At 39.2% G+C, this 27,899-nt stretch overlaps 1 protein-coding gene across 1 annotated transcript in view; it reads left to right on the top strand.

Moving 5' to 3' along the window:
• Nucleotides 1-25,722, top strand: part of LOC144523243 (E3 ubiquitin-protein ligase rnf213-alpha-like) — a 66,107-nt gene extending 40,385 nt beyond the window's left edge. The window contains exons 40-67 of the mRNA XM_078258681.1: nt 489-676; nt 6,488-6,608; nt 6,816-6,916; nt 7,027-7,206; nt 7,756-7,910; nt 8,196-8,298; nt 8,536-8,650; nt 9,883-10,090; nt 10,179-10,369; nt 10,676-10,798; nt 11,281-11,391; nt 11,728-11,970; nt 12,260-12,347; nt 12,594-12,628; nt 12,744-12,847; nt 13,413-13,566; nt 13,809-13,983; nt 14,502-14,590; nt 14,907-15,158; nt 19,671-19,800; nt 20,463-20,540; nt 20,672-20,852; nt 21,638-21,842; nt 22,275-22,352; nt 23,091-23,288; nt 23,816-23,905; nt 24,103-24,281; nt 24,559-25,722. Of these exons, the coding sequence (XP_078114807.1) occupies nt 489-676; nt 6,488-6,608; nt 6,816-6,916; nt 7,027-7,206; nt 7,756-7,910; nt 8,196-8,298; nt 8,536-8,650; nt 9,883-10,090; nt 10,179-10,369; nt 10,676-10,798; nt 11,281-11,391; nt 11,728-11,970; nt 12,260-12,347; nt 12,594-12,628; nt 12,744-12,847; nt 13,413-13,566; nt 13,809-13,983; nt 14,502-14,590; nt 14,907-15,158; nt 19,671-19,800; nt 20,463-20,540; nt 20,672-20,852; nt 21,638-21,842; nt 22,275-22,352; nt 23,091-23,288; nt 23,816-23,905; nt 24,103-24,281; nt 24,559-24,715 (4,032 nt within the window). The 3' untranslated portion in view covers nt 24,716-25,722. The remainder of the gene's footprint in view (nt 1-488; nt 677-6,487; nt 6,609-6,815; nt 6,917-7,026; nt 7,207-7,755; nt 7,911-8,195; nt 8,299-8,535; nt 8,651-9,882; nt 10,091-10,178; nt 10,370-10,675; nt 10,799-11,280; nt 11,392-11,727; nt 11,971-12,259; nt 12,348-12,593; nt 12,629-12,743; nt 12,848-13,412; nt 13,567-13,808; nt 13,984-14,501; nt 14,591-14,906; nt 15,159-19,670; nt 19,801-20,462; nt 20,541-20,671; nt 20,853-21,637; nt 21,843-22,274; nt 22,353-23,090; nt 23,289-23,815; nt 23,906-24,102; nt 24,282-24,558) is intronic.
• The last annotated feature ends 2,177 nt before the right edge of the window (nt 25,723-27,899 follow it).

Here is a 27,899-nt window from a genome sequence, read left to right as displayed (position 1 = left end):
TGTTAAATTCCAATTTGAGAATGGAATCTTAGGGTTCCCTCACCTGCCAAATCCCACTTTAAGGCATTTAATGCTTTCATTTGTCATTGAGTAGTTTCAAGAAACATTCATGCATTATACTACAACTGTACACCCAAAAAAGTAAATCATGCAAAGTATGTTGTCACAGAGATTAAAAATGATTGTCTGATATGGTGTCCTGCTGGGTACAGAACACTAAAATATATGGTAAAAAGTAGATTTGCTTCCAAAATTCACTAGAGTTGTAAGAATGCCACAGAAATATATTAATAAATAAATCCCAGACCAGAGAGGACCTACAGTAAATGCTTTTTGTACCCAAAAATCCAATATTGACAACCCTTTAATTTTGTCATCTTTTTAAGGTTTTTATTAAGATGTTTGTTTGTTTTTTTACATTATTGGGCTTTTTTCACAGGAGCTTTTCAAAATTACTGAATCAATTCCAAACTTTTGCTGTCCTGTAGGTTTTGGATGTCTATGCAGCTAAGGCATGTGTTGAATGCCTGGAGTCTGCTAATTTAGATACTGATGCCCTATGCCAGCAATGGCTGAAGCAGGTGAAGAGGCTTCAAGCCTCTTTGGAGTTGATTTGCTCTCAACATAACACCAAACAATATGGAGAGCGATGCAAAGAAAGACTCCATGATGTTAGGTAAGATACTGATGCACTGAAATGGAAGTAAAGTACTAAATTACATGGGCATGAATGTTGTCTGGATGCTCTTGTTCAATTCAATTCAATTTTATTTATAGTATCAAATCATAACAAGAGTTATCTCAGGACACTTTACAGATAGAGTAGGTCTAGACCAAACTCTATAATTTACAAAGACCCAACAATTCCAGTAATTCCCCCAAGAGCAAGCATTTAGTGTGACAGTGGCGAGGAAAAAACTCCTTTTAGGAAGAAACCTCGGGTGGTGAGGAAAACTTCCTTTTCCCTACCTATAAGCTTTAACAAAGAGGAGAGTTTTAAGTTTACTTTTAAATGTGGTGACAGTGTCTGCCTCCCGAACATAGACCGGGAGCTGGTTTCACAGGAGAGGAGACTGATAGCTGAAGGCTCTGGCTCCCATTCTACTTTTAGAGACTCTAGGAACCACAAGTAACTCTGCATTCTGGGAGCGCAGTGCTCTAGTGGGACAATAAGGTACTATGAGCTCTTCAAGATATGATGGTGCTTCACCATTTGTTCCCTCCCACAGTCTGGTCACAGCAGGTTATTTGGGAATTCTAAATTGCCCATATGTGTGAAAGGTTTTTTTGCAGAGGTGGGACTAAGTCACACATGCAAGTCACAAGCAAGTCTCAAGTCTTAACCTTCAAGTCTCAAGTCACTGTGGTGAGACTCAAGCAAGTCATGTCGAGGCCCTGCTATAAGTCCAGCAAGTCACAAGTCATACAAAATTCTGATCATCTACCCCAGTTTCCACATTTAAATCAGTTTAAAAAGACGTTTGTAATGTGTGATACAAGAAAGCAAAGTTTTTTTTCATAAGAGTCACTATTCCAAAAAGTTTTTCTCCAGTGTGTGTGGCTTTCAGCATCGGGCTAGCTTGCAGCGTCCCCCTTCGCTTCTTCAAACAATTCCTCAAATGAATCACCTCAATGCTCCTGCCGCACTAGGCCATATCAGATCAACCAACATGCCCCCTCATATGTGCACTTCATACTGAGCCTGCCTACTTCCTGAAAAACCCATCAGCTATCCAATCAAAAGACACAAAATGAATATCATAACATCAACAAACTGCTAATTAAGCAACACTTCTGATGACCGATGCCAGCAGGCCCGGCTCCAGAACGCAAATTGAAATGACACGGCGGCTGGGTGAGTCATTCAACACAGCACAACCCCTCTTAGGTAGGAGAGGAGACAATACCATTAATGTTACCGGCTAGGCTAGCCTTTAGTAGCTGTGTGTCGTTGTTATACAAGCCATGTTAGCTAGCTTTAACAAGAGACATTTACATACCTCTCTTTGTGGGTTTTGTAGGGATGGATAAAGTTAGATGTGGTGGTCGTGTCCTGGATTTTTGAGCTGCCGACCTTGCTCACTGCTGTTCTCTTCTTATTACGGTCATCGACTACATAATGTAAATAATCCTTGAATCCAATATTTTTGGCATAACCCTCTCCATGACGGCTGCCTCCAGGGCCGGAGGTTGCTAGGGGCAGGGGAGGGCTCAGCCCACCCAAACGTGTGTCTTGCCCACCCAATCAAAAGTTAAGAAAATGTGTTCAGCCAATGAAGCACAGCTGTCCGTCACTTTGTGTCCACTCTCTCTGTAAAAATAAAGATGACCGATCAGTCCATCGGCTGGTCTTCAGTGGTAATTTTCCTTAATCATTCAACATTGAGCCAACTGCTCAATATTTTCAAAAAAGCTAGTCGGGACTTTTCCCGGTGGGCTGGTAGTGTTTCGAGGCCGCGAAGGCCGGTCTAATAATAGTTAGGGGAGAGCCAGGACAGTTGAATCACTTTTTAAGTAAACGTAATTTACAAAGCGATCGTATCGCACTGAAAGCTAATATTTTGTCACTAGCAACCTACACCTGTCCTTTGTCAAATACAGTTGCATTTTCAGCTTTGAACAAAACCGTTCAGGAATTATTACAGCATAGTGGGACGTGCGTAATGTTTCATTCGTCCCTTCTGGTCGGGACGAATGAAACAGCATAGGGGGACAAATGAAACATACAGTTTAAGCCATATAAACGTCCCACAACTTCAATATTTTACTACATATGAATGGTACTCCCAAAAGGTGTTATTTAAGATAGATTGTTGCTGGGCTATACGTCTTGGTGAGTGTCCGTTAACAACTCATTGCCGTCATCGTGAAGCGTGTATGAAGCGGTTATTGAAATATCATGCACTGTGGATGATTCTGCCATTTTTATAGCTAGAACAGTAAGTTTTCCCATTTATATAATGTTTCTATTGTGGAAAATGTCGTTTCACTAGGTTTTTACGTGGGTCAGGCCACTGCACATCCAAATAAGTGCCCTTAATGACCCACAGCCCATCAGTCTCCATAGGATAACATGGGAAAACTCGACCCCCTACCTGGTGGAGCCCAAATATATTTTCATCTTTCTAAAACTGCTTTTCCATGTCTCACCTCCATAAATTATATTATAAACACAGATATTTGTGCATTTAAAAATACATTTACAGCCAGTACAGAGTTACAGCCAGGTCAGCCAGGTCACATAGATATATGCCATTACAGCCTGTTTTGCTTTCCATGTAAACAAGCATGCAATATGAAAGTCTGGGATTGTGGAGAACACTAAATGGTCTACTGAATAAGCATGTAGTTGAACCTTTAAATGAAAAACACTCATTAATAATCGAAAAATTGAACCGCTAATGAAGTTTATTTTTGACCATCAAAACTCGTTTATCGCCTGTAACTCTGTGATAAAAGGAAATAACAGGAAGATATTTGGCTGATAGAAGGAGGTTAACATGCTCTATGTTTTGACCTAAGGAAGTCTGTCTATCATCATTGCACTCGGAGAAAACTGGAATGTTTCATCCGTCCCGCGTTTCAATTGTCCCGGCTCTCCCCTATACATTGCAAGTTCTTAACAACACCATCCGGCGGCCAGGTGTGCGGCCGCTGCTCGCTGGTCTCTGCTCAACCCGTACGCCGGGCCACAGCAGCCTCTTATTTCAATAGAAACACAGGCTAATCAGAAAGCACTAACGAAGTGCAGGTCACAACCATGTTTAGGATTTTCAGAAATAGGGGGATCAGTGAGCGGACCCTCCCCAAATGGCATAGCCCTGTTCGATTTATAACGTATAACACCTCTTTTTTTCCTCGTCACGTTTATTAACGTTCACGTCTATCGGTAACTTTAACAGACAGTCTGTGAGTCTAAGGTTTATAAAGGACGCGCTTTGCTGTTGACATGCTGCAGCAGATGTGACACGTCTAGTTTCGGTTTTCCACCTTCGATGTAGAGCAGCGTACAGCCACTTCCCTAGCTAAACGATCACGTAATGCACAGCAGACTACGGTGCAGGTAGATTATTTTCTGAAATATAGTGACTGTATTCTTGTAATAGCCTATTATCACTTTATATTTCTCAAAATATCACGAATCCTCCATATCACAGAGAACACAGATATATTTTTGAATGTGCACAAAGTTTTGGACATTTTGCTCAAACACATCTGAAATATTACAGTCCAGGTGTTTATTAATTCATTAAAATTAATGTATCATTAAGGTGAATAATTGTCATATGCACATTTAAGGAGGTTACTTCCCCAACAAAATACGCAAAAGAGGAGGGAAGAGTAAATTATGCCTAGGCTACATGTATGCTGACTCAGATATAATTAGAAAAGCCGATCTACAGGAGAATAAATAGTTGAAAGCAATACAGAATACCTAAGAGCCTTACTGCAATATATTCCATTATGTTTTTATTTTTTTAATTATCCCCTATGTTTCCCTTTACATAAAGATATTTCCAGCATAAATGTATTCAGAAAAAGGTAGAAATAGGTCCCATAAAAATTCACCTGAATGCAGGAAATTATAGCCTGGCTCCGCCCTCCTACTTACTTCCGCTCAATTTTCATTTCCCTTCAGTACTCCGTCTAGGTTTGCAGTATATTCTTGGGTTTTCTCCAGAATATTTGTAGGTCCAATCAGCGAACAGAGGGAGTGGCTGAGAACGATGACGTTGAGGATGTGCACTAGAAAGATGCGAGCGAAGCCATTCGGTCCGTTGTGGCAGCAATGCTGCCAAATATCCAGAAGTTAAAGCCCGAGCAAGAACAATCTTTACTGAGTTATGTTGGTGGCCATGATGTTGTGGCTTTCCTCCCCACGGGTTCGGGAAAAGTTTGATTTTCCAGCTCGCTCCGTTAGTGGTGAAGGAGTTGGCTAAGGCTAACGCTAGCGATGCTAATGCTTAATATAAGCCGATAGTTGTTGTCGGTCTCTCCTCTTGTTGCACATGCGCATGACATACGTCACGACCAAACGTTAGCGATTGGTTATGGCAGATCCAGAGTGGCTCTGGGCAGATCCAATAGTTTTAAACTTCAACAGAGTACCCGCCTTCAAGGAAGTTAACGCTTGTCAATGGAGAGAGGCCAGACTCTCTGTACACATGAAATGTACAAGAGTCTGGTAGGACCAGGCTAGGAAATTAAGTATTTAACGCTCAAAAAATTTCTGGGGGAGGACCCCCAGAACCCCCGCATCATAAGTCGCCACACAGATCTGAAAACAAAACCTTGGCCTTTGGGTTGCCAGGCCAGTTATGATTAGTTGGTGCCATCTACCTCTCTATAGGTTTTAAAAGGTGTATTTACAAAAGTTTGTGTTGTGGAAAAACAAGAATGTCTTTCAACGTGTTCGTCTGCAGTAGGGTTCTAAGTAGAAACGACTGGTGTGCAGCCGTTAGCTTGAGGCTGTTTTCGCTGCCTCCAGCCAGAAGCAATCTCCTCAAATCATTTTGGACACTCCTGCAAATCTGGATTATATCAGCATCACACAAACACGCCCCCCTCATGTCACATGTCAGTATTTTCACTATCAGCTCACTACTCAAGATATACTAAACTGATATCTTAACACAAGCCTAAACATTAAGTCCTGACATGTTTATATATATATCGAATTCCAGCAACAGGAAATAACTTGGCTCTTTTACTCTGATCTTTTTCCTTTGGTGCCGAAATGTTTTGCGGTGTTGGTGAATTCTTAAAAAATTAAACACCACTTAATTTCGGGTACAATGCGTTGTAACTCACATTACTAAGATTGTAACGTGTTGCATTATATTACTATGTTACACCAAAAAGCACTACATTACTGTAATTGCGTTACTTTTGTAACGTGTTACTCCCAACACTGCTCTTTATGTGTGTCTATAAGTCCTTTGATAGACTGGTGATCTTCTCACTAACACCATGAGCTATTTTGAAACTGTATGGATGCATATTTCACATAGTGAAAAAATGCCAAAGTCAAAAATCCTTACAATTGATAAAGTACACTATGAATAGCTCAGAGAAAGTATTTTTCAAGCCCCCAGTTTTTTGCAGTGCACAAAAACTAAATTTGCTACGTTACTATAGTAGCTACTAGAGACTAACAGGTGGGAAAGTCTGAGGGCATCTGGTGGATGGATGGAGAATGTGGTGGATGGGAGGAACAGGCAGAATGGAAAAGCAGGACTTAAAAAGACTTTGTGACAGCTTTTGTAGTGGATAATTAAGATTTGTATGCATAATACAATATTAAACTTATTAAGCTTCAGGCAAATCAAGCAGTGGTGCTCTTTCTCATTGCAAAGGCCATGTATTTCTGCTTACCAATTTCCTGGAAAACCCCAGCACTGATATAAAATACTGCCTTGGAGGATAGTGAATCTGTATATATTTCTACAACACACTAACTGTGATTATGGTCTGTTATATATTATAGTAATGGCTGGAAGCGCATCTACATCCTTTCATTGTTTGTGGAACACATGCTGCTGGGTTTCCATAATGACGAGAATCAGCTCAGAACACTGGTCCTGAATCACACTAAAACCTTAAGCAAGGTGAGTCGATTTTTAACAGACATAATCAGTGTGACCTTCATCCAATGTGACCCAGGTTCATTTTTTAACCCATCTAATTTCATCTAATTCTCATAATGGTCTTCATGCTGTTATATTTTACATAACGTCAGCCAACTGAAAAAAGTGAACAATTACCATTATGGCTTTTGTTTTATTTATGTCCAATGTTTCTCACCTATTTCAAAGGTTCTGGAGGGAAACTCTGATGTAAAATCAATGAAGGCTTTTCAAGCTGTGATTAAAGTACTGAAATCCTGTAAGCAGGGGGCAAGTGATCAGTTGTTTCGGTAAGGGCTTGTTAATTTGACAGTTAAGTTATTTTAAATGAAATAGCGAAGAATGTTCTTTCGCTGCACTTCAGTGAATCTGGTTGACCTTGGGTTTTTTTTTCACCAAGGTTTGGACTTCAGTGTGGGGTGTGCATGAGGGAGCCTCAGGACCCTGTAGAGCTGCCATGCCATCACATCCACTGCTCAACATGCATCAGGGAGAGCCTTGATGCAGGACAGACTTCCTGTCCCATTTGCAGGCAGCAGTTACCAGATGACTTTCAACCACATGTCTCTGAAGATATCAGGTGAGTTTTTTTTATATATTTCATGTAAAGAATAGCCACTGGAGAGCTCTTAGAGTTAGACTATTAAGGTGATGAAAGCTAGTATGAACTTGATTATTGGCTTTTACTCAATGCACCACTGTGGTTATTAAGTGCACAGGAGCCTTTTTTGCACTGTACAGTGCTTAGCAGCTTTGTTTAATGAGCCACCCGTTATGTAAGAAATATGTACACTCAGACATTGAGACAAATATCACTCAGTGATTTTCTATTGTGCATTCACCTATCCTGTATATGTGTGTGCAGTCGTAGTATTTAATAGACTTGCTTATTATGTAGTGGGTGTGAACATATGTGATTCAGTAGATGTCACCGTGAAACACAGTATCACTAAGAAGACATACAGTGGCATGTCAATTCAAGCAAGAAAGTCCCCTGACAGAGTTTGATATTTGGGGAATCAGGAGACTTAGCTTAGCCACATTTGGAGATTTTCTTATAAACACAGATAGAACTTCCTCACCTTGATTTTTAATTTTTATGTTGCATTTGATTTTTGTGACTCTGCAGTGTTTCTATCAAGAAAAATGCAGAATTTAGGCGGCGTTGCAATGGTTTCTTCATTGATCTGCTCTCCACTGTGTGCTTCAAGGACAACACGCCACCAGAAACACGTGTCATCGCCCACCTGTTGTCCTACCTGATGGTTGAGACAGGTACCACAGGTAGAGCTCAAAGAAACATCATGTATCATATATACCGCATGTGTCCTCTTTATTTTCTTATTTTCTAATGAACCTTGATTTTTCTGATACTATGTGATAGCTTTGACCATTTTGTACAGTACATACAGTACATTCCTATAATGGGGGACCTTTAAATACAATTTTCTTTTTCTTTTTCTTTTTTACACTAATTATTTATCTTTCTTTATCTTTTATCTTAATTTCTTTTATCCCCTCAATTTTAATATGTTACTAATATATACTCTTAATCATATTTCAAACTAGAAAATAAACAGATTCACACCAAAGATCTGTCGCCTTTTGATGAGTCACCCGATAAAAACCCAGTCGTGCGATCTGTGATCCTCAAACTGCTTCTGAAGTTCAGGTTGGTAAACTAAATGCTGTCAAAACTACACATCTGAATGTAAATGATGCTGTCTGTTAGGTATAAATGGCAGCTCTGTCAGCAACAGTACAAAAGAGTTTGACAGCATTGCTGCTTTAATCACATTGAAGGATTCGGTTGTGAGAAAATGTTGGAATAGATTTAATCTACTCTTCTGCACATTTTGAAGCTCCTCTGCATTGTATGAAGTGTATGATGAACCTAACTGTGTTTCAGCTTTGATGAAGTCCAGGAATATTTGCAGCAGCATTTGTCATCTGTTGAAGAAAGCATATTTGTGGATGAGGGTGATAAAGCAGAGCTTTATGCCTTGTACATCAACTGCTTGGAGGTAAAACATATTTTAAACAAATATATAACAGTACTGTTTTATTATGTTGAATAGTGTAGAAATGTATCAGATAGATACAGTAGAAAGAAGAGTTCCCACTCTATACTAAGTGTGATCTCCCAAAACCAAATTATTTTTCTAGCAGGACATTAGACATCCAAATTATTACTATTTGCTTTTTACAGAGTGTTTGAGTGTAGGTGTAAATGCTTTTTTCATTTCTTTTGATGCATTTAAGAATACAATGTATTGATATATTGATTGCTCTCATCATGGGGTTGCAGTATTAGATGTTAAAGGTGCAATATGTAATACTGACAGCTAGTGTTTAAAATAGTTACTGCAGTACAAATTCAAAATACTGGAGAGAGACGTCCCCCCCGCCCCCTCCTCCTCAGACTTGAAGTTGACGGAGGTTGCCAGGCTGAGACCGCAGCATCCATAGTCTCGCTTTGCCAGACCGTCCTCCAAAGCGCGCTGAAGGAGCATCCTCAACAATGTTGCTAGACGCTTGTCTCACATAGCCAGACATTACTTCACAGCACAGCGGAGTAGCTATCGTTAGATGCTGGCTATATTGACAGTCATAGAAGCCTGTGCTCACGCGGAGCTCTGTACCCAACTGACAGACACACTTTTTGTCTTAGAATTACGGTAGGAACCGCTAAAAACACCACAACCTCGCCGTCGTCTCCACCCGACGGAGACACACTTCTAGGCTTAGAATTATGGTAGGATCCGCTAAAAATAACACTACCTTGCTGTCCTCTCCACCCGACTGAACACACTTTATTGGCTTAGAATTACGGCAACAATCGCTAAACACACTGCAAACTCAAGGTCCTCTCTTTCCGATTTACAGCCCTTAATATCCTTAATATCTGATGATGCATTGGGGTCATTTTTGGATTTATTACAGTAAATATATTACATATTGGACCTTTAAAAGGTCATATTTGGGATTTGCATATGTGCAAAAGCATGCAAAAGTTTTGATGTAAGCTTTGAAAGTGAAAGGTTCTGTTTTGTCAGGGGGTCAGATACGTTTGCTAGAAGGCTGGATTTGGCCCACAGGCTGCTATTTGTCTACCACTGCCCTACAGTATCTGAATGTGAAAGGAAGGGTTCAGGAGGAGTTTGGATGGCAGCTGTATCACAAACTGTTGTTTCAGTTTCTGCACATTGCTGACACGAGTCAGTTGAAATGACAGTTTAATATCTTTTCTTTGCAGGACTCCATGTGGGAAAAAATGCCTCAAGAATCTGACACGGCTGAAGAGCTGAAGCCATTTTACAATGATGAAACACAATTCCTGCACAACTTTTTGGCTGATGGTACTTCTGTTTCAGCAACAGTGTCTATTCAACATCTGCAGCACATTGCACGACTGCGCCTGTCACTCACCATGGCTGCCCAGCTTATCAGTGACAATCTGTCTGGTAAGAGATAACTTCACTACCGCTGACAGTTTGCATTGGTTAGCAATAACAAAAATTAAGAGTTTATTGGACTGTGTTGCTGTTGCAGACAACAATGTCCCAGATGGAGCAGAAGATTTCATGAACATGGTGATTAAGTTCTGTGAGGACAGTGGAAATGATTGGTACCGCGTTTATCTGATTCGCAAACTGAGCGAATGGGAGGGTGTTGAATCCGTCCAGACACTGGTGAAACAACCACAGTTCAGCTGGTTTTTCCCTACAGAGATCCATCAGCAGGTACACCACCATTCATGAGCAAATCTACTATAAAACAAAATGTATGTAAACATCTCACAATTATTACATGATGCAGCCAGTAGGGCCAATGATCAGCAAGGCACTATCATTTGATATTATTATTTGCAGGTTGTTACTTACTTAAACATGGAAACAAACCAGATCTGTCAAGTGTATCCCAGTTATTAGATTGTTTTGGGACCAGGGAGCCAACAGGACATCTCATATCTATTTAATATCCATATATTTGGATATATTACATTATTATTGTTTTTGCTCCTCTAACTCATTTTATGGTGTGACCAGAATGAAGATGGAGGCCAGATGGACCAGTTTCTTGCCTATGGAGAGGAATACAAGGCAGTAAGGGATGCAGTTGCCAAGGCAGTAGTGGACGGTGATGTTGAGCCGATAGAAGACGTCTGCGAGGTATTTGAATTTAATTTACCAAACTACAAGTAATACTTTTGACCCATTACTGTAAATGTTACATTGTTTTGACACAAGGGACAGAATATCTTTTTTTTTTTCAACCAGCAGTCTATGTGGGTAGTGTATGAGAAAGCTGTTTCTTTTCAGTTATACAATGTATATAATACATAACATGTCAATGAGTTTGAATCTTTTAGCCTTTTTACTACAAATCAAATCTACTTTACATCCCAGGTAATCGTTTTTATCAATCAAACACTGCTGCTGTATATTAGGAAATTTGCTTTACTACCTGGAATGAAGAAAATATAGATTTAAAAGTATAAAACTATGCAATTAAAGGGCTAAAACTTGAAAACACATTGACATGTTCCTTGAGATCGATTTCATTACCATAGTTGTTACTGGGACCAAATACCCATTCACTCTGAATAGTAGCTGCTCACTCATTAATTATTGTTTGTTTTACATTGATTTAGAAATGCACCGCGCCGCCAAGAAATCGAACAATGTTCATCCTCCTGGCGCTTTTCCGAGAGGTTACTACTCTGTACAGATCTGCAAATACAAGCATTCATCCAACTCCTGAGGTACGTAGAGGGATAAGATACACCATTGTACAAACTGAATAATATATTAAACATCTTAAACAATAGTATGCCGCTGAGAGTTAAACATCGGGTGATATCATTCAGAAAATTGGATTAGATTATTCATTTACAAATTGAAAAAGTGACTATGAATAAAGAACAATCAGGGGATCAATTAATCCCTCATGAAAGAGACTGCCTCATTTGCTACTTAAAGCATGTCAACCATTGTTGTTTTGCGGCCTGTACGGTAATTTAAACGTATGTTGAGTGAAAATGGTTCAATATTGATATAAAAAAATTGCCACTGTATGTCTTCTTATATCTTCCCTGTAGCGATGCCAGGCTTTTGGAGAGCTCATCCAGGGCTCAAGGTATTTACATCAAAGAGAAGTAAGGGATTTTGCCTCAGCCTTGGTTCACAACAGGTTGGGAGCCCTGGCCATGTACCCTGGTCATACTATTGTTTACAACACTATCATCGAGCTGATCATGCATCTGGCAGCTGTGCTGCTCACTGGGACTCATCCCCTGGTGATGCCACTCAAGCAACTTGGTCTGTCTCCTGAAAATATGCAGGTACACGTGTGTCATATTGGACTTTTTAGATCATTACAACTCTCCTTGGTGTTACATGACAGAAGGCTGTCAATTTTACAACTTTAAGGTGCCTTGCATAATCTAGTGCTAGAGATGTTTTTAAACTTAAGTGGATGGGTATGTGTATTCCAAGACAGATTGAAGAAGAACAGAACAGTTGTAAGGAAAAGCTCTTTAACATACTCATAGCTTTAATAAAAACTGATGATTATTTTCATGTTAGTTTCATGAGAACGTTTGAACATTTTCATTTTATTTTACCTAACAGGCGGCATTTATACCCACAATGCCTGATGACATGTTAGCTGTTGCCCAAGCAGCCATACAACAAGACTATGGGAAGCTCACTTGGTATGGTAAGTATCATTCATTCATAAATAAACCACCATTTTAATTTCATTTCATTCATTTGTGCAGCTTAGTTTTCTCAAATAATTATCTTGAATAAACAATTTTCTATAACAGATGTCTGAAAGTCCTCGGATAATCTGTATTGCTCTAGAATTTGCGTCATCATATCAAATGCTAAAGGAGTCACATAAACTGTCTCAATAATTCAGGTGATTTAAGCCTATTTTAATTGGCTGATTGTTTTTTCACAGTTTGTCCAAATAATCATCCATGCTTTGTTGATGAGGTAAGCAATTTGTTTGCAGTACCAGTTAATTTATTTGCACAGTGTTTACAGACATGAAGTTATAAATACATAGAGTAGATAAGAAAATGATCTGATCTGCTGCGTTCCTCTGGAGTGCGGCCTGCCCATGCAGCGAGGCCGATGTCTGGAGTGTGGCCAGGAGGTTGGAGGAGAAAATCATTCGGCCTTGCAGGGATTCAGACCAATTCAGCTTCAGCAGTGAGTATCATTAAACAGGATTTTGCATAGGACATAATATAGCAAGGGATCATTCAAAAGTATTATATATAGTAGTCGGTGGAAAAAAGCAAGGTTGTCAGTTTTGCTGTATAGTTTTTAAAGAATTAGCAACGATTTTAAATTTAAATAGATTGTTTTGGTGAGCACAAGATAAATGACCACCCACAGCAATAGATTTCAGAGGTTCAGTATTTTTATATTTATGGTGTTAAAAATAAAAACATCTAGTATATTTCCAGCTTAATGGGAACATCACATGATGTCCCCATTAATCGCCATAATATGGGAAGCTGGAAATATACTAGATGTTTTTCTTTTTAAACATCATAATACCAATTCTACTGACTCAGATATTAAGAAAACTGTTTTATATTAAACAAAATCAAATTAGTATCATTAATGTGAGACTAGCAAGACTAGGATGATAATTTGTGACTCCTTTTTTTAAACTGATTGTAAATGTAGTTGTAATATATGTCCGGTACCATTACATTTATACAACTCCCCCAAACTACTTACTTAATGATATTGTAATCTGTTTTAGGGATAACACAAGGCCTGGCCACATCCTAGGAGACCCTGACCGGAGAAACAACCCAGATGCCCTGGACACCAAAAACATGTCTCTGAGTCCCTTCACTCTGGTCAGGCTGGTTACACATTTGGCCATGTTGCTGGGAGCCTCAGAGAAGTCCCAGGTGAACAGATGAAGACTTGCTCTCAAAATTAGATATCAACCCCTAAGTGTTGCACTTTCTGAGCCGTAGGTAACTTTGTTGGATTGTAAGTGCCAACAATATTTCAGAGTTGACATTGTGTGTAGCAGGTGTATCAAATGATTCTATCCAGATACTAATCTCTCCGCAAAATAGATATAAACTATTAATTGTGGCTGTTCTTTTGAATCTATGACATTGTCCCCCAATCTCTATATCTTTAGTTTGTCCAGCACATCATCCAGCCACCTGTGGAGGATGTGTGTTTGTTTCTCAGTCTACACATAATGAAGGATCTGAATCAGCTGTCACAGACACTGGGAAGAGGAGTGGACGACACTATTACAACTGTGCACTTGGTGCTCAAATCCTTTCAAGAGCTATTGCAGGCCAGTCCCTGTAAGTCAGTCACCAACTGTAATAATTGTTTGTTAGTTGCACGATAATTCAGGACACTTTAGAGGTAGAGTAGGTCTAGACCACACTCTAATTTATAGAGAACAAACAATACCTCCAATAGCAATTCCACCTAGTGCTGTGTGCTATAAACTGTTTTCGATAAAACTAAAGTGTTTGCACGTTATGTCAGTCATATAATATTCGTTCTTGCCAATTCACCATCTGAGGCATTTTTGCTTGTTCCAGGATTATTGTCCTCTGTCAATATGTAAATATTTGTCATGCACATTGAACAAATATTGATTCTGTCTCCTAAACTAAAAGACGGACACACAACCTACACAAATTACAAGATTTTTTAGCGTTGGATTTTTCTAAATCTGTAGGATAGGCATAGAAACCTGTATTTGTATAAAGGATCTTACCATTTCTGAATGTTTGTTTATTTTTAACAATTAATACATAACATGCATAACAGTACATTTTACAAAAATACCTTCTGTTTGACTTTTTTTTAGCTGATATTGATCCTTACCTAACAACCAAAGCATCCAGAAACACGTGGGAGACTACTGTGGCTGTAGATATGATGGCACCTCTGTTGAGGGTAACTTTTTACCATTTTACATTTTTCTTTTCCTTTTTTTAATGACAATGAAGCTTTTATGATATTTGAAAATGGGCAGTTTGACTGATAGTTATAATGTATGACCATATACTCAGTTATCAATGTCGATATCAGAATACTTTTATTATAAGCTAATTTTATTACATTTATTGAATTATGTTTAATTTTAATAAATGCTTCTCTTCATATTCTTATATGTATTGCAGATGGATGCTGATGTTTTTTTTTACACAATATTTTTTTTTCCATTGCTGCATTAAACTCTCCTACTACTGCTAATATTTTGTGCCTATAGGATCTTGATCAACTCCTGCAAGAAGCAAAGGGCAGCATCAGGACTGACTCCCGTGTATCCTCCAACTTCATCATGAGGACGATCTTCGGTGATGATTGTAGCTTCCTGACATCGCTGCCGCAGGGCTCTCCGGTCCACAGCTCAGCAGTGTGGAGCTGCAGGGAGAGGTTCTCATTGCTCAGCCTCACACACATTGTGGAGCAGTATGACCAAAAGGAGGAGCTGCCTCTTCTCTGGAGGTTTCTGCAGAAGGTGAATGTCTGTGAGATGTAAAGCTTTGTGACTAAATTACTTTAAATTCATCAGTTTGGTCAAGAGCAAGAAGTCTGGGTGGTGTCATATGCCAAAAAGTGGTCATCCGCCAAAAACCTATTGCTGTCTACCTTACATGCAAATACAATCCTACACAGACACGTTAGATGAACGGCAGGGCTCTTGGGCTCTCTAGCACGTTGTTGTTTTGTTGCCGGCGGTTGCGTACATTTGTGCGGCCGTTCTGCATGCTGTTTAAGGCTGAGCCCGGCTCCCTCCTTCTCTTGCCCGGGGCCGGGGCACATCACTATGCGCTGTGGCAGCTTTTTCCAGCAGGCTCAGCCAGGCTCAGTCCCTCCCTCGCCCGTAGGGTTGGGTAACAACCAAATTATGTTGGTAGCCTACTAACGATGACCGATTCATGTTAAATCAAACGGTGCCTGAGAGAACTGCGAGCATATCTGTCCTCTCTGCATGTTGACAGAGAGCTGCGCTCCACTCTGACATAGATGGAGCGAAGCGCAACACCTTGGCAGTTTGTTTAAAGTGGACCTATTATATAGCATTTTCAGGTTCATACTTGTATTTTGTGATTCGACTAGAACATGTTTACATGCTTTAATGTTCAAAAAACACTTTATTTTTTATCATACTGCCCATGGCTGCTGATCCTGTATTCACACTCTGTATTAGATGCTCTGTTGGAGCGCCTGTCTCTTTAAAGGGGTGATGCAAAACCCATTTTACCTTGTCATAGTTGAATAATGACAGTTTAGTGGCTAACTAGGACATACATAGAACCTCAAAATCCCATTGACACCTCTTTCCTATGCAAATCTCACAATTTGAAACTGCCTCTGAAAACGGGCAAATCTCAACGAGCCGCCTAGTTGACATCAACTCGGCGGCTCCTCCTCATTTGGCTCTAGTCTCTATCTTTGTCACGCCCAAACATTTACATAGGCTACACCACTGATCTGAGGTCAGCTTAGTCTTCTGAATAGGTCGCGCAGATCTCAGAAATTGTATACATTGTTCATCTGTTATTTTACCACTAAATTCACTTCTGAGACTTTTTTATGCGAGAAATCAACTATGTAGAGGTCAAATATGGGCCGTTTTACGAAAATTGATGTCTAATTGCAAATTTTGTCCGACTGTGTGTCGGAGTTCAGCGGCCGGTGCTGCCTGTGTTGCTGCCTCGCCGCCCAGCCTGCCTTCCTTCACAGACCCCGGCCTGCTGTGAGGTAGATGGAGCTCCGTCACGGCTGGCAGCCCACGGCACTCCATACCCGCGCAAAGTCACCATTTTTTGGGTTAATGGACTACCAAACGCCGCTGCCCTGACAGAGCTCCAGGGCCTGCAGCTCCCCTCTTCCTGCTAAATGGCCGGTGTGTGTGAGTGAGAGCGCGGTCAGCGAGCTTGTTACGCCAGCAATCTCTTACCACAGGTTCCAGTTAATCTTATAGTGTGTTGAGTTATTTAAACAAACGATCGGGGAAATAAACACCTCTTGTCCACGAGTCTCATTGATAGAGCCTGCAGCTGGATGGAGCTCTGTCAATGAGAGCTAGCTAGCCTCCTCTTAGAATTCCTCTGAAATTCACAAAAATGCATTAAATTGAAATCGGACACCATTGTTAGCTTTATAAGACCTTGGGGTAGATGTTATATAAGTGGGGTGATGAAATTCAAACTGTAAATATACTCTAATTATGCCGAAAATGAAGCTAACTAGCCGCGATCTGTACACATAGGATTGAAGGGACAGTTGCAGCTAACGAAACCCCTAATGTTCACAAAAACTTCATTAAATTGAAATCGGACATCATTGTTAGCTTTATAAGACCTTGGGGTAGATGTTATATAAGTGGGGTGATGAAATTCAAACTGTAAATATACTCTAATTATGCCGAAAATGAAGCTAACTAGCCGCGATCTGTACACATAGGAAATTCAAACTGTAAATATAGCTACCAGCCCCGAGTATTCCAGTAGGCCAGTACCCAGGGAAACAATGACTTTCACTGAGTATGGAGGTTTCCGCTTTCTCGTCAGACTGTGTGGAGCTCCTAGCTAAAGTCCGACACGTCTTACCAAATTTGCAATTAGCCATCGATTTTCGTAAAACGGCCCATATTTGAGCTTTATATAGTTGATTTCTCGCTTAAAAAAGTCTCAGAAGTGAATTTAATAACAAAATAGCCCGACAAACAATGTATAACTTTGCAGTGTCTGAAATATGAGACCTGCTGTCTCGTCTCCAATGTGTTTCTATGTGGTTCGCTCAAACCAATCAGTGCGCAGCTCATCTAAATATTCATGAGCATACCATATTTGGAAGAAAAGCTCTTGTTCCAAATAGAGCTATATTCACAGGGTAGTTAAGGGCCTAATAAAGTAGCATTCGGGCAATTTTCAGCCCAACCAATGTTACATACCCTATTAGGAGACCTTAAGGAACAGTGTAAAATACCCTACATAATCATTCTATCACCCCTTTAAGAAGCACAGTCTGCTCTGATTGGCCAGCGCATGTTCGCGAGTCTCTTGATTCTCCGCTGTGTTGTTTCACTCTGGAGCCCGAGACTGACTTCAACAGAGTAGCCTATATAGCAGGACTTTGTACCCTGAAAAATCACCAATAAAGGCTTCTAAACCAAATACTACACAACCGGACATGTTCCGGCAGTAATGTGACCCGAAATTGGGGAGAAATGACCAACATTAACCACCAAGATTACAGCTATATAGCGTTACCACACAGCTACTGTAGTTAGCAATGGACACTAATACAATATAGCAGCACTTTCTACCATCAAAAATCGAAATAAAGGCTTTTAAACCAAATACTGCATAATCGGAAATGTTTCAAGAGTAATGTGACCCGGAATTGGGGAGAATTAAGAACATCGGCAGGCATCCAAGATTACATCTTTTACTGCCGTAAGCAGGACAATGTTAACACCGCAGTAGCTTAAAAAAACACTCCAGTAGTTGCTGCCTGGAGCAGTTGACCAATCATAGATGGCCGGCTTGGAGTTGCGTAACACCTAGCCGAGAGTAGAAAAAACTGTTAGAGGTTGGAAATCTGATTGTTTTAGCTCATGGTGATTTCTCTGAAATATGTTTACCTCATTATTTGAAGCTCTGGCCATGTTTAACATTAAAAAAAAATCTGTTATAACATAGATATGACAGAAAATAGGGAAAAGCATAATAGTTCCACTTTAAGTCAAAGTGAGTCACGGCAATGCCGGTAAAGTGGTTACAAGTGTGGTTACACTTGCATCCCCCCCTCAAAACTCCATGCAGATAGCGTTTGCTGCAATATAATATAATTGCGAGCTGAAAGCGGCTGCAGCACGGTTACTCTTCCTTTGTGACAGGCAGGCACAACAGTGCTCTCTATGCCCTGGTGACCGACTGACAGGCTGGAGGTTGTAGGGAAAGGTAACTTTATTTCTATAGCAAATTTCAGCAACATGCAATTCAAAGTAGTTTACATAAAACATCTAAGAGCAATTAAAAGGAGATAGGAAATAAAAAAAAGGCTAAAATAGAATACGATACAAATACAAGAATAAAGGTTCCAGTGTAAGAAATCAATAATTATCTGATCTGGTAGATTGTAGGTACGGAGTTGGGAGGGGAGAGGGAGGGGTTTTATGTTGTGTGGAGTATTAAATGTTCTAAATAAATAACTAAATTTTTTAAGTAAATAGGATAAATAGGTTTGAAATCATTTTTACAACTGAAATTAATTTGTTGTCATTACAGAGGGAAAGTGTCAAAAAAGGTACCGTTGGGTACCGGAACCAAATTAAGGTACCGGTATCAGTACCTGGATGTGTGACGGCTAGATGAAAATAAGGTGACACGCCGAATCTCTAAATAACACGCAGCCGAGCCGCGACTGATTGAACCGCGCTTATAGTTAGAAAAAGTTGAAAAACCTGGGAACCAAGCAATCCTTCTGAACAGGCACGCACTCCAAACAGGCGCTGCATTAATATTCTAAAAGTAATAATTTGCCATTGCATGAGTGATGAATACAGTCTTGCTCCTGAGGGGATACACCCTTCTAATTTCTTCTACTTCTTGGGGATAGCTGTGTAGCCGATCCCCAATCACCACCGTCAGGATAACTTTTTTTTCTTTTTTTAGCCCCATTACTCATAATACTTTTATTTTCCAAAACAATTTGAGGAAGTAATGCACAATACATTTAGATTTATTTTATTATCTGTGTAATTGAAATGTTTGAGTGAAAAAAATTGTCCTTATTGTCTCAGTAATCTTTCAAAACAGAAATCAGAATAAAAACCTCAATAAACCTCAATTTTCAATAAAATGAAAAATTATTTTTTTATTTTCACAAATAGTCATTCGTTTTGATCAGCAATATTATAAATGGGCCAGAGATATATTATGGTCATTTATCTTAATGACTTAATATATGTTGCATATGGTTATGAGCATATGATGAATATGTGTCTTTTCTTTTTCAGGAGAGAGAATTTCGGCAGATTAAGTTCCTTCCAGACATCCTAATCCTGCAGAAACGCTTGGTGAGAAAGTTCCAGAACGCAACTGACCAGATAGTGGGCTCCATCGGAGAGTTCATTGAGAAACAAACAGGTACAGCTGTGAAATCTTTGAGCAATAACTAGACCTAAGCCTGGTTTGTTCTCAGAGTGTTAGCATATAATTATATCGACGACGATTCATTTAGGTGATTGCTCTGGTTCCTCTGGAAATTCCGCCGGATGTACCTCATTTTCTCTTTGTGTTGGCATTTTAAACTGCGGTCTATTTTTGATGACTAGGGTTAACTGCTCCTCAGATCACTGCAGGGTAAATCAAGACAGCTAGCTAGACTATGTCCAATCTGAGTTTTCTGTTGCACGACTAAAACAACCTTTGAACGTACACGGCCTACCAAGACAAGTTCTTTCCTGAGGCTATTTTGCAGAGGCACTGTCATTGTGTCCGGCACTTAGCACCGCCGGAGACGATTGTGATTGGTTTAAAGTAATACCAATACACCAGAGCACGTTTTTTTCCCATCCCAGAATGCTTCGTGGACTAGCCAGAACCTCCTCCGCAGCGCTGTGGAGGAAGATCTGGCAATGCGAGACAAACATTTAATTGACTAAATCTGACTGACTGACTGACTGACTCTTAAATTATAGGGAGGCATGGGTTATAGGACAGACAACAACAGATGGCTTATATTTCTTTCCTTGTTCCATTTTTCGTCATAGGAACTATGTAAATATTTTTAACATTTCTTCTTTCAGAAAAGAGGAAGGGGTATGAGAAACACATTGACATCTTCCTACAAACATGGAATCTGCTCAGAGTGTCTGTAACCAGCAGTAAGTAAAACACAAAACAAAGTTGTTTCTTTGGTGCAACAGTGATTTAATAAAATATCACAATGAATACATGCTAACATATTGTTGTATTGGACATAATGTTTTATGTATTTGTCCTTTCCAACTTACAGGTGAGTTTAAAATTCCAGATGAATTTTGCAGCGAGGATTTGGACCTGAACAGTGATCTGCAGTACCTCCTGCCCCGGCGGCAGGGTCCAGGCTTGTGTGCCACAGGGCTGGTCAGCTACTTGGTGGCGCTACACAATGAGCTGGTGAACGCTGTGGATAGCCACACTGGAGAGGACAGCAGGTAAAACATACATGGAGCTACAAAAACAAATTTGTTGACCAACAACGAGCTGGGGAGAATGTTTCAGTTTAACCCTTTGAACTCTGCAATAGAACTGGCCCGTCATTGCTTACATTGGCATTTTTGCTTATTGTGATGTCATTTCTTGGAGTATCTTCAAATGCTTCTTATCCCTAAAATCAGTTAAAAAGAGTGTGTCAATAAAAACTAAATAATTAATAAAAGTATTGAAATTGTAAACGAATACAAACATCGGACATCGGTTTTCAACACATTTTACTAAATAAACACACAAAAACATATAGATCCAAAAGATTTCACAATTTTGTCTGTCTAAAACCAAAATGAACATTGAAAGGGCTTTTTCTTGCTGTGATTATTCCTGTTCATAATTGGCATTACACTAACCCTTTCTAATGCAATCCTTGTTTAGTGTAAGTAGTATGACAGATCCTAGGCTTATGCCTATCCTTGAAAAAGGCCTAATGTGAATTTGGTAAAAGCATAATGCACATGCAGACTTTTCAACAACTGTTGTGAACAAGCTAAACATGCGAACACACACCGTGTGTTGGGTTAAAAACATATGAATTTTGTAATAGCACCAAGATAGATATATTATGGAACATTCACGTCTGCTGAAAACCAAACATGTTTACTGTATTCCAAAAATCTTACTTTTAAACAAAAAATGTGGAATAATGAAAGCTTATGCATTTTTGGTTGGGATTAATAAATGTCATTCCAGGACTAAAAAGTGTATATTTGCTTTGTGATGTCTACAGCACTTACAAGGTGAGTGTGTCAGCGCTAACGGAGCAGCATGTGATCCACTATGAGCTGGAGAAGGACCTGCTTCCTCTGGTTTTATCCAACTGCCAGTACAGCTTGGAACGTGGCCATGAGATGATATCACAATATGACCTGCCCAGGATCCAGCAGCAGATCCTCAACCGTTTTCTACAGGGAAAACCCCTCATCACACACACAGTGAGTCCACACAGCCTGGTTTGGTTAAAGAAAAATGACAAGACATTAAATGGACTTACACAAGCTTAACCAGCCCTTTACAGTGTTGCCTGGATTGTGCACCCCCTTGGCAAGGAACCTCCATTATGCCTTGCGCTACATGTAGCGATACCGATCCTCTTAAAACAGTGGCTACAGCCAACTAAAACCATATGGAACAGACACATTTTGTTTGACTTGGTTTGTTTTGGGCTGTCATATCGTTTTGTACTAGCAAACCAGATGGTTTTCATTGTGTTAGTTAACAACACAGTAAGACATTTTCACCAAGCAAATTGTAACATTGTATTTGACTTTTATTTGTCAGTATTTTATCTGCTCTGATGTCTTACTTATTTAACAGTAATATTTCCGTGTTTTACTAAACTCACTTTCTTTTATGCTTTATTTTAGGGAATTCCCACTCTGGTCAACACACAAGAGAGGGACTATGAAACCATTTTCAAAGCTGTTAAAGGAAAAGTACATCAGGTAAATTAATGATGACATATTACATTATACAATTAGATTTCATCTTACATCTACCTAGTCAAAACACAAATATATATTACATTTAAGGAAAGACATTTACTAGGGTTGCAACAAAAGATGGTTTTCATTAACAATTAATGTTTTGGTAATTTTCTTGTCTGTAAAGCATCAGAAAATAGTGAAAATGTCTATCACGAGTTACCACAGCCCAGGGTTCCTTAAATGTCTTGTTTTGAGTCCAAAACCCACAGTTATTCAATTTACAGTTATATAAAACAGAAGGGCCGCAAATCCTCTATGTGACCTGCTGAAACCAGAGAATATTTGGTATGTTTGCTTGATAAATGACCTTAAAGTATTAATCTGTTACAATTGTTGCTGATTCATTTTATTCAGGATTGCACTCTACAAGGTTACAGTCGTTGCAACATGCAGGGGTTTATTTTTGACAGATTTATTACCTAATGCTCATTAATCAACATTAAACAAACTATTATATTATTTTAAATGGCTTCTTGTATTTAAATCATTGAGTTCACCTGTTCATTTTTTTATTACATTGTGGGTCAACATTTTGTTTAATGGTTAATGGTATCTCATCCAGAAGGTAATTCATACATAGATCGTTTGACTGTCAGTCAATTTTAACTATGACATTTGACAGTTGTAATGTGCACATATTAATGCACAACACACATTATGGCTTCAGGCTTTATTCATACTTTGTTGTTCCTTCAGGACACTCTGTCCTCTTTGACCCGGAACGCCTTGTCCAGAGAGCTGGACTCCTACAGCGAGGTGTGTGAGGCGCTCAAGATCGCGGAGCTGCTCCTGGGTTTCCTCTCAATGACTGGGGGTGATCCCATGATGTCGCTGGTCAATTACCTCCAGGACATCCTGAAGATGGCCGACCACATCGATCGTCACATATTGCAGGTCAATGCATGTGCAGCCTCTTTGTTTGTTGTATATGTTAAGGTTAAAGCTAAAGGACAGCTATGTCAGCAAAACTTGCTTCAGTGTTCAGTGTTTTAAGACAGACTTGAAAAATTGTGAAGCTATACTTTCATACATCATAACTACTTTCAGGTCGTGAGTAAAGTAATTAATTACCACCACAACAGTTGGACAAAACAACTCTGAAAACAAGCTTAATACATCACTTCACTGTCTTACAGTAAATGTTATGTAGTTCCCCATCTACACAAAATAGGGACATTTTAAACTAATGCCATTAATTACCATTAATTAAATTATGTCAGGCATCAAAAAAACACAAGTGAAATAAGTTAATCTACAAAAATAAAGCTTCCTAATAATAAATCCCATCTTAATTATATCCTCTAAACCCCAAAACTAAAGAAAAAAAACTGTAGGTATAAATTAATATTTTTTTAAATCCCTGTTGTGTGCTTTCAGACTGTATGGAACAGACTCTTTACTCTGCTGTGTTATTTCCTTAGGCTCTGGGCAGATGCAAGCTCAGACACTGTGTTTCTTTGTGGCAACTCCTCTCCTCCCTCAAATCTGAAAGCATGCTGTGTCTCAAGAGGGTAAGCTGGTTAAACAAGTAGAATCACAACAATAGAAAATCAAAAAAAAAACTGGGCATTAGGATCATGACTTATGCTTTTATGACCGATTGTTTATTTTTTTGGCTAATTTCAGTGTATACTTCAACAAAACATTTTACACATAATATACACTGTTTCACACATAAAATACCTCACTCCATGTTTCTATAAAAAAGGAGCCCTTTTCGGGGTATCCAGCTGAGTACCTGATACCGCTGACAGAGGAAGACAAGACTGAGCTAAAAGGGTTCGTGTCCAGGGGAAACATGGACCAATGGCTGCTTGAGATGCACGAGTTCCTCCTGTTGAGTCTGGGACGTCCGAGGGCCACCGACGACTACAAACCATCCTGGAGGTAAACCTGTTAAACAAAATATTTTCTTGTTAATGCAACTGTTCCCCACAGTAGACCTGAATAGAGATGTGGATTACCCCCTAAACCTCACTGTCAATACAAATACGTACTGTGTAGCTAAACTTTGTTCAAACTCACTTATTATCTTATTGGAGATCCCAAAGCTCTCTGTCAAGCTACATTTTGTGCATTTTGTTTAGTTGGTATCATTTTCTGTTTTTAGCTTTCCTGTATGCAAACATGGTCCTTATTATCCACAACTTTTCCTCCTTCTCAGTGTGAAAGAGACGGTGTGTGCCTATATGGACCGTAAAGGAGTGGAGGTGCCTCTTTACGTGGAGGAAAAGTTTCCTGAAAATCTGCTGCTGTCCCAGATTGTGGAGACTTGGAAATGCGCCACCACAGCCAAACACGACTACATGATGGAGGGATAATCTGGATGACTTTGGAGAGATTTGAGTTTATCAGGTTAATTGCTGATCATACATTCTCAAAACCAAAAAAGTTAGATTTTACTTTTTTGTCTATTTCCAAAAAGTTTTTTGTCTTTTATTTGTTTCTTTTTTGTATCGATCTTTCTGTGATAATTATGTATGAAAGACCTTAAGAACTATAAAGTATACCAAACCTGATTGTACTAGAGTAAATGCTGCCTGACAGTTTCAGTGTTGTCTTTAGCCAGCTGCTCATTTAATGCTTTTTGTAACTACATTAGAAATAATTTGAAGAATCAATGTCAAAGCCTCATTTGAAGAAAATAAGGCTCAGGAAAATATACTGTGTAACTGCTTTTTTACATTTTTGGGCTAAAATCTATTTCACTACTGACCACCAGAATCTGATAATTAGGGTAATGGGTCTATATGGTAGTACAATAAACTAGTACAGAAAAAATATTATACTTTACATTTTATTTTTCATACACATTTAAGAACATATAGCTGATAGTTACGGAATTGATTGGAGGGTTTGTTTGATCTTTTTGATTTATCTGATTCATGTTTAATTGTTCAGTCTGGTCATGTTTGAAGTTATAGACTCTAGAAAATTATGATTGTAGTGTGTGACGTCACCTACTGACGAGAGTGACGACAGGGATGTTTGAAAGCCTGAATATATACGTACATGTACTCTTACTCTACTGATATTTTCTAGTTTTAGAAAATCTAAATCAGGTAATGGACAGCAAAACTCTGTCTTAACATTGTATTAATGAAACAACTATTTTTAATATGTCAAAAATAATGTGTGTTACAAGGTTCCAGATACCAAAGTGATGTCCAATATCTGCTTACATACAGATTTTATGTCAAACTGGGAAAAGCAAGTCATCTTTTACAGTTGTACATCTGCAAGCAGTACATATTTCTATTTTCTAAATGACTTACATTTGGAAATGATTACATTTGTGTATCAATAAATCAATTTGTATTTATGTGTAGCCTGAGATCTCAATCAGAACAGTTTTTCAAAACATATCTGTTAAGCTTTCCATAATTGTATTTTTATTCGGTGATAAATGAGACTGTAATCAGTCACATCAGAATTTGGTAATCTAGTTCAACCTTTTATCAGGCTTACGTGTAAATGTGTTTTTCGAAAACTTTAAAGACAATGTGTAAGATTAATGCTACCAAAAAAAGATAAGCTCGGTTGTGGTCCCATTCAAGATATTAACTTGTTTATGTGAACAAAGAACTGTCGTGACTGCAAATTTCCATTGGGTTTTAATTGGGTCCACATAGACCTTTTTTATAATATTTATACAAATCAAGAATTGTAATCTCCAGCAGCACAGATAACGTTAAGTACAGAACCCCCACAACAGGCAAACAGCAGCGCATTCACACATATAAATTTGTGTATTAGTGAGTATTATATATTTATGTCATGAAGAGCAGCAGCTGTGCCTATAAAAAAAAAAAAAAAGTTATTGATATCTTATTCAGTTCTTAAACACTGTCAGTCTGTGCTTCCTGTTGTCACGGGGGTGAATACAGGCAAACAAATTTGAGGCAGGAAAGGAAATCCAAAGTAGAGGTTCAGGCAGGTAACAATTTACAAAAAAACAAGGTTTCAAGTGACAGACAACAGGTATTACAAAAAAGCTAGAAAGCAAAGGTAAGAAGCACATGGCAACATTGTCAAACTGGTGGTCTGTCACAGGTGCTATTACTAGCTATAGCCATAGGAACCTCATGTTGTACAATAAAAATCTAGGGAATTGCAACCTCCCCATATATGATGCCCTAGCACCACCCACTCATTTGAAAGTACTGTTCACAAAAGCTTGACTAGCCATTTGATAAGGTGACCTGGGTGTGCCCTTTCTAGCAGTTAATACCTCTAACTGCCTTTTAAGCATATCCAAAACAACTATGCAACAGCAACTGATAACATTAATCAGTAGTTGACAACGTAAGTTTTGTCGTAGAATTTCCCTTTAACATCTGTCTTTGCAGTAAATTACATCAATAACATCACCATGTTAATGTTATTGGGAGAATAAAAAACTAAAAGTGAAGTGTGATATGATATTGAAGGAGATAGAGCTGAGCTCTAGCTTTCTCTGGCCCAATTTAAACCTGGAGTATATGCACCACCTTCAGTTGCCACAGGCCGCATTAGACACAGGGAATTTTGGACCACTTTGGAAAGAAAGCAAAACCTCAGCACACCCCTATTGCAAACACCCAGTGTCCAATGTGTTGACTTTTTCAATTCACTTTATTTTTTGCATCCAGCACATTCCTGATTTGTGGTAGTATGTGGTAGCTATGTAAATTCTTGTTAGTCCACTTGGCTTAATTTTTTTCCTTGCCTCACTATAATAGTTCTGCCTCCAAAAATTACAACATAGCTCTAATAGTAAACACAATTTCCTAGTTTCAAAATGACCTGTCAGAAACATGTGAACGATGTAATGCTGACTTCCTTCACTGTTATCTGTCCCTGGCACAACAGGCAAGTCCTCAGCTGAAGTGCCCTTTAGCAAAACACAGAAACTCTACCAGCTGTGGTAAGGCTAGTGCTCCATGGGTGAATTTGACCACTAACCTCTGACCTCCTCATGGAGGGTGAGTATGTGTATGGAACCTCCCTTTGGTGACAGTATCACAGATAAAACAGTGTAGATACTTAAACAAGATTATGTAAAACCTTCATTACTGCTGTCATCTCAATTCAAGGAATAAAAATATGCCTTTGAAGGAACAGCATTTCTGGTAGATGAATGGAGAGGGAGAGAGAGAGATGCAGAGTGTGGGGGCAGAGATGTTTTTCCAGGCATGCTGGGGTAGATGCGGTTTCATAAATATGTTGGGCAGCTTGGTATACTATGTGCCCAGTGGTAAAAATAGGCCTTCTTCCTGAGTGAAGTGATGACGTGTGCAGCCTACCTGCATCATCAGCCACAAGTCGGATTCAAAGAGGCAGAGAAACAAAGTGTGGGGGGAGCATCAGTGATCACCATGGCAACACATGCAGAGTGACGTAGGTAAAAGCAATAGAAAGAAAAAGAGGTTGTGATTGGCTGGCGCCTGCTATAGTGTGTCTGTGGAAGAGATGTGTGGGTGGTAAAGAAGAGGAGGACTCAATATCCCAGCCCTGAGATTAGCC

This window comes from Sander vitreus, chromosome 9 (genome assembly GCF_031162955.1).
Source record: "Sander vitreus isolate 19-12246 chromosome 9, sanVit1, whole genome shotgun sequence".
Classification (NCBI taxonomy): domain Eukaryota; kingdom Metazoa; phylum Chordata; class Actinopteri; order Perciformes; family Percidae; genus Sander; species Sander vitreus.
Note: the sequence above shows the minus strand (reverse complement) of the source record. Positions and strands in the feature narration are given on the sequence as shown.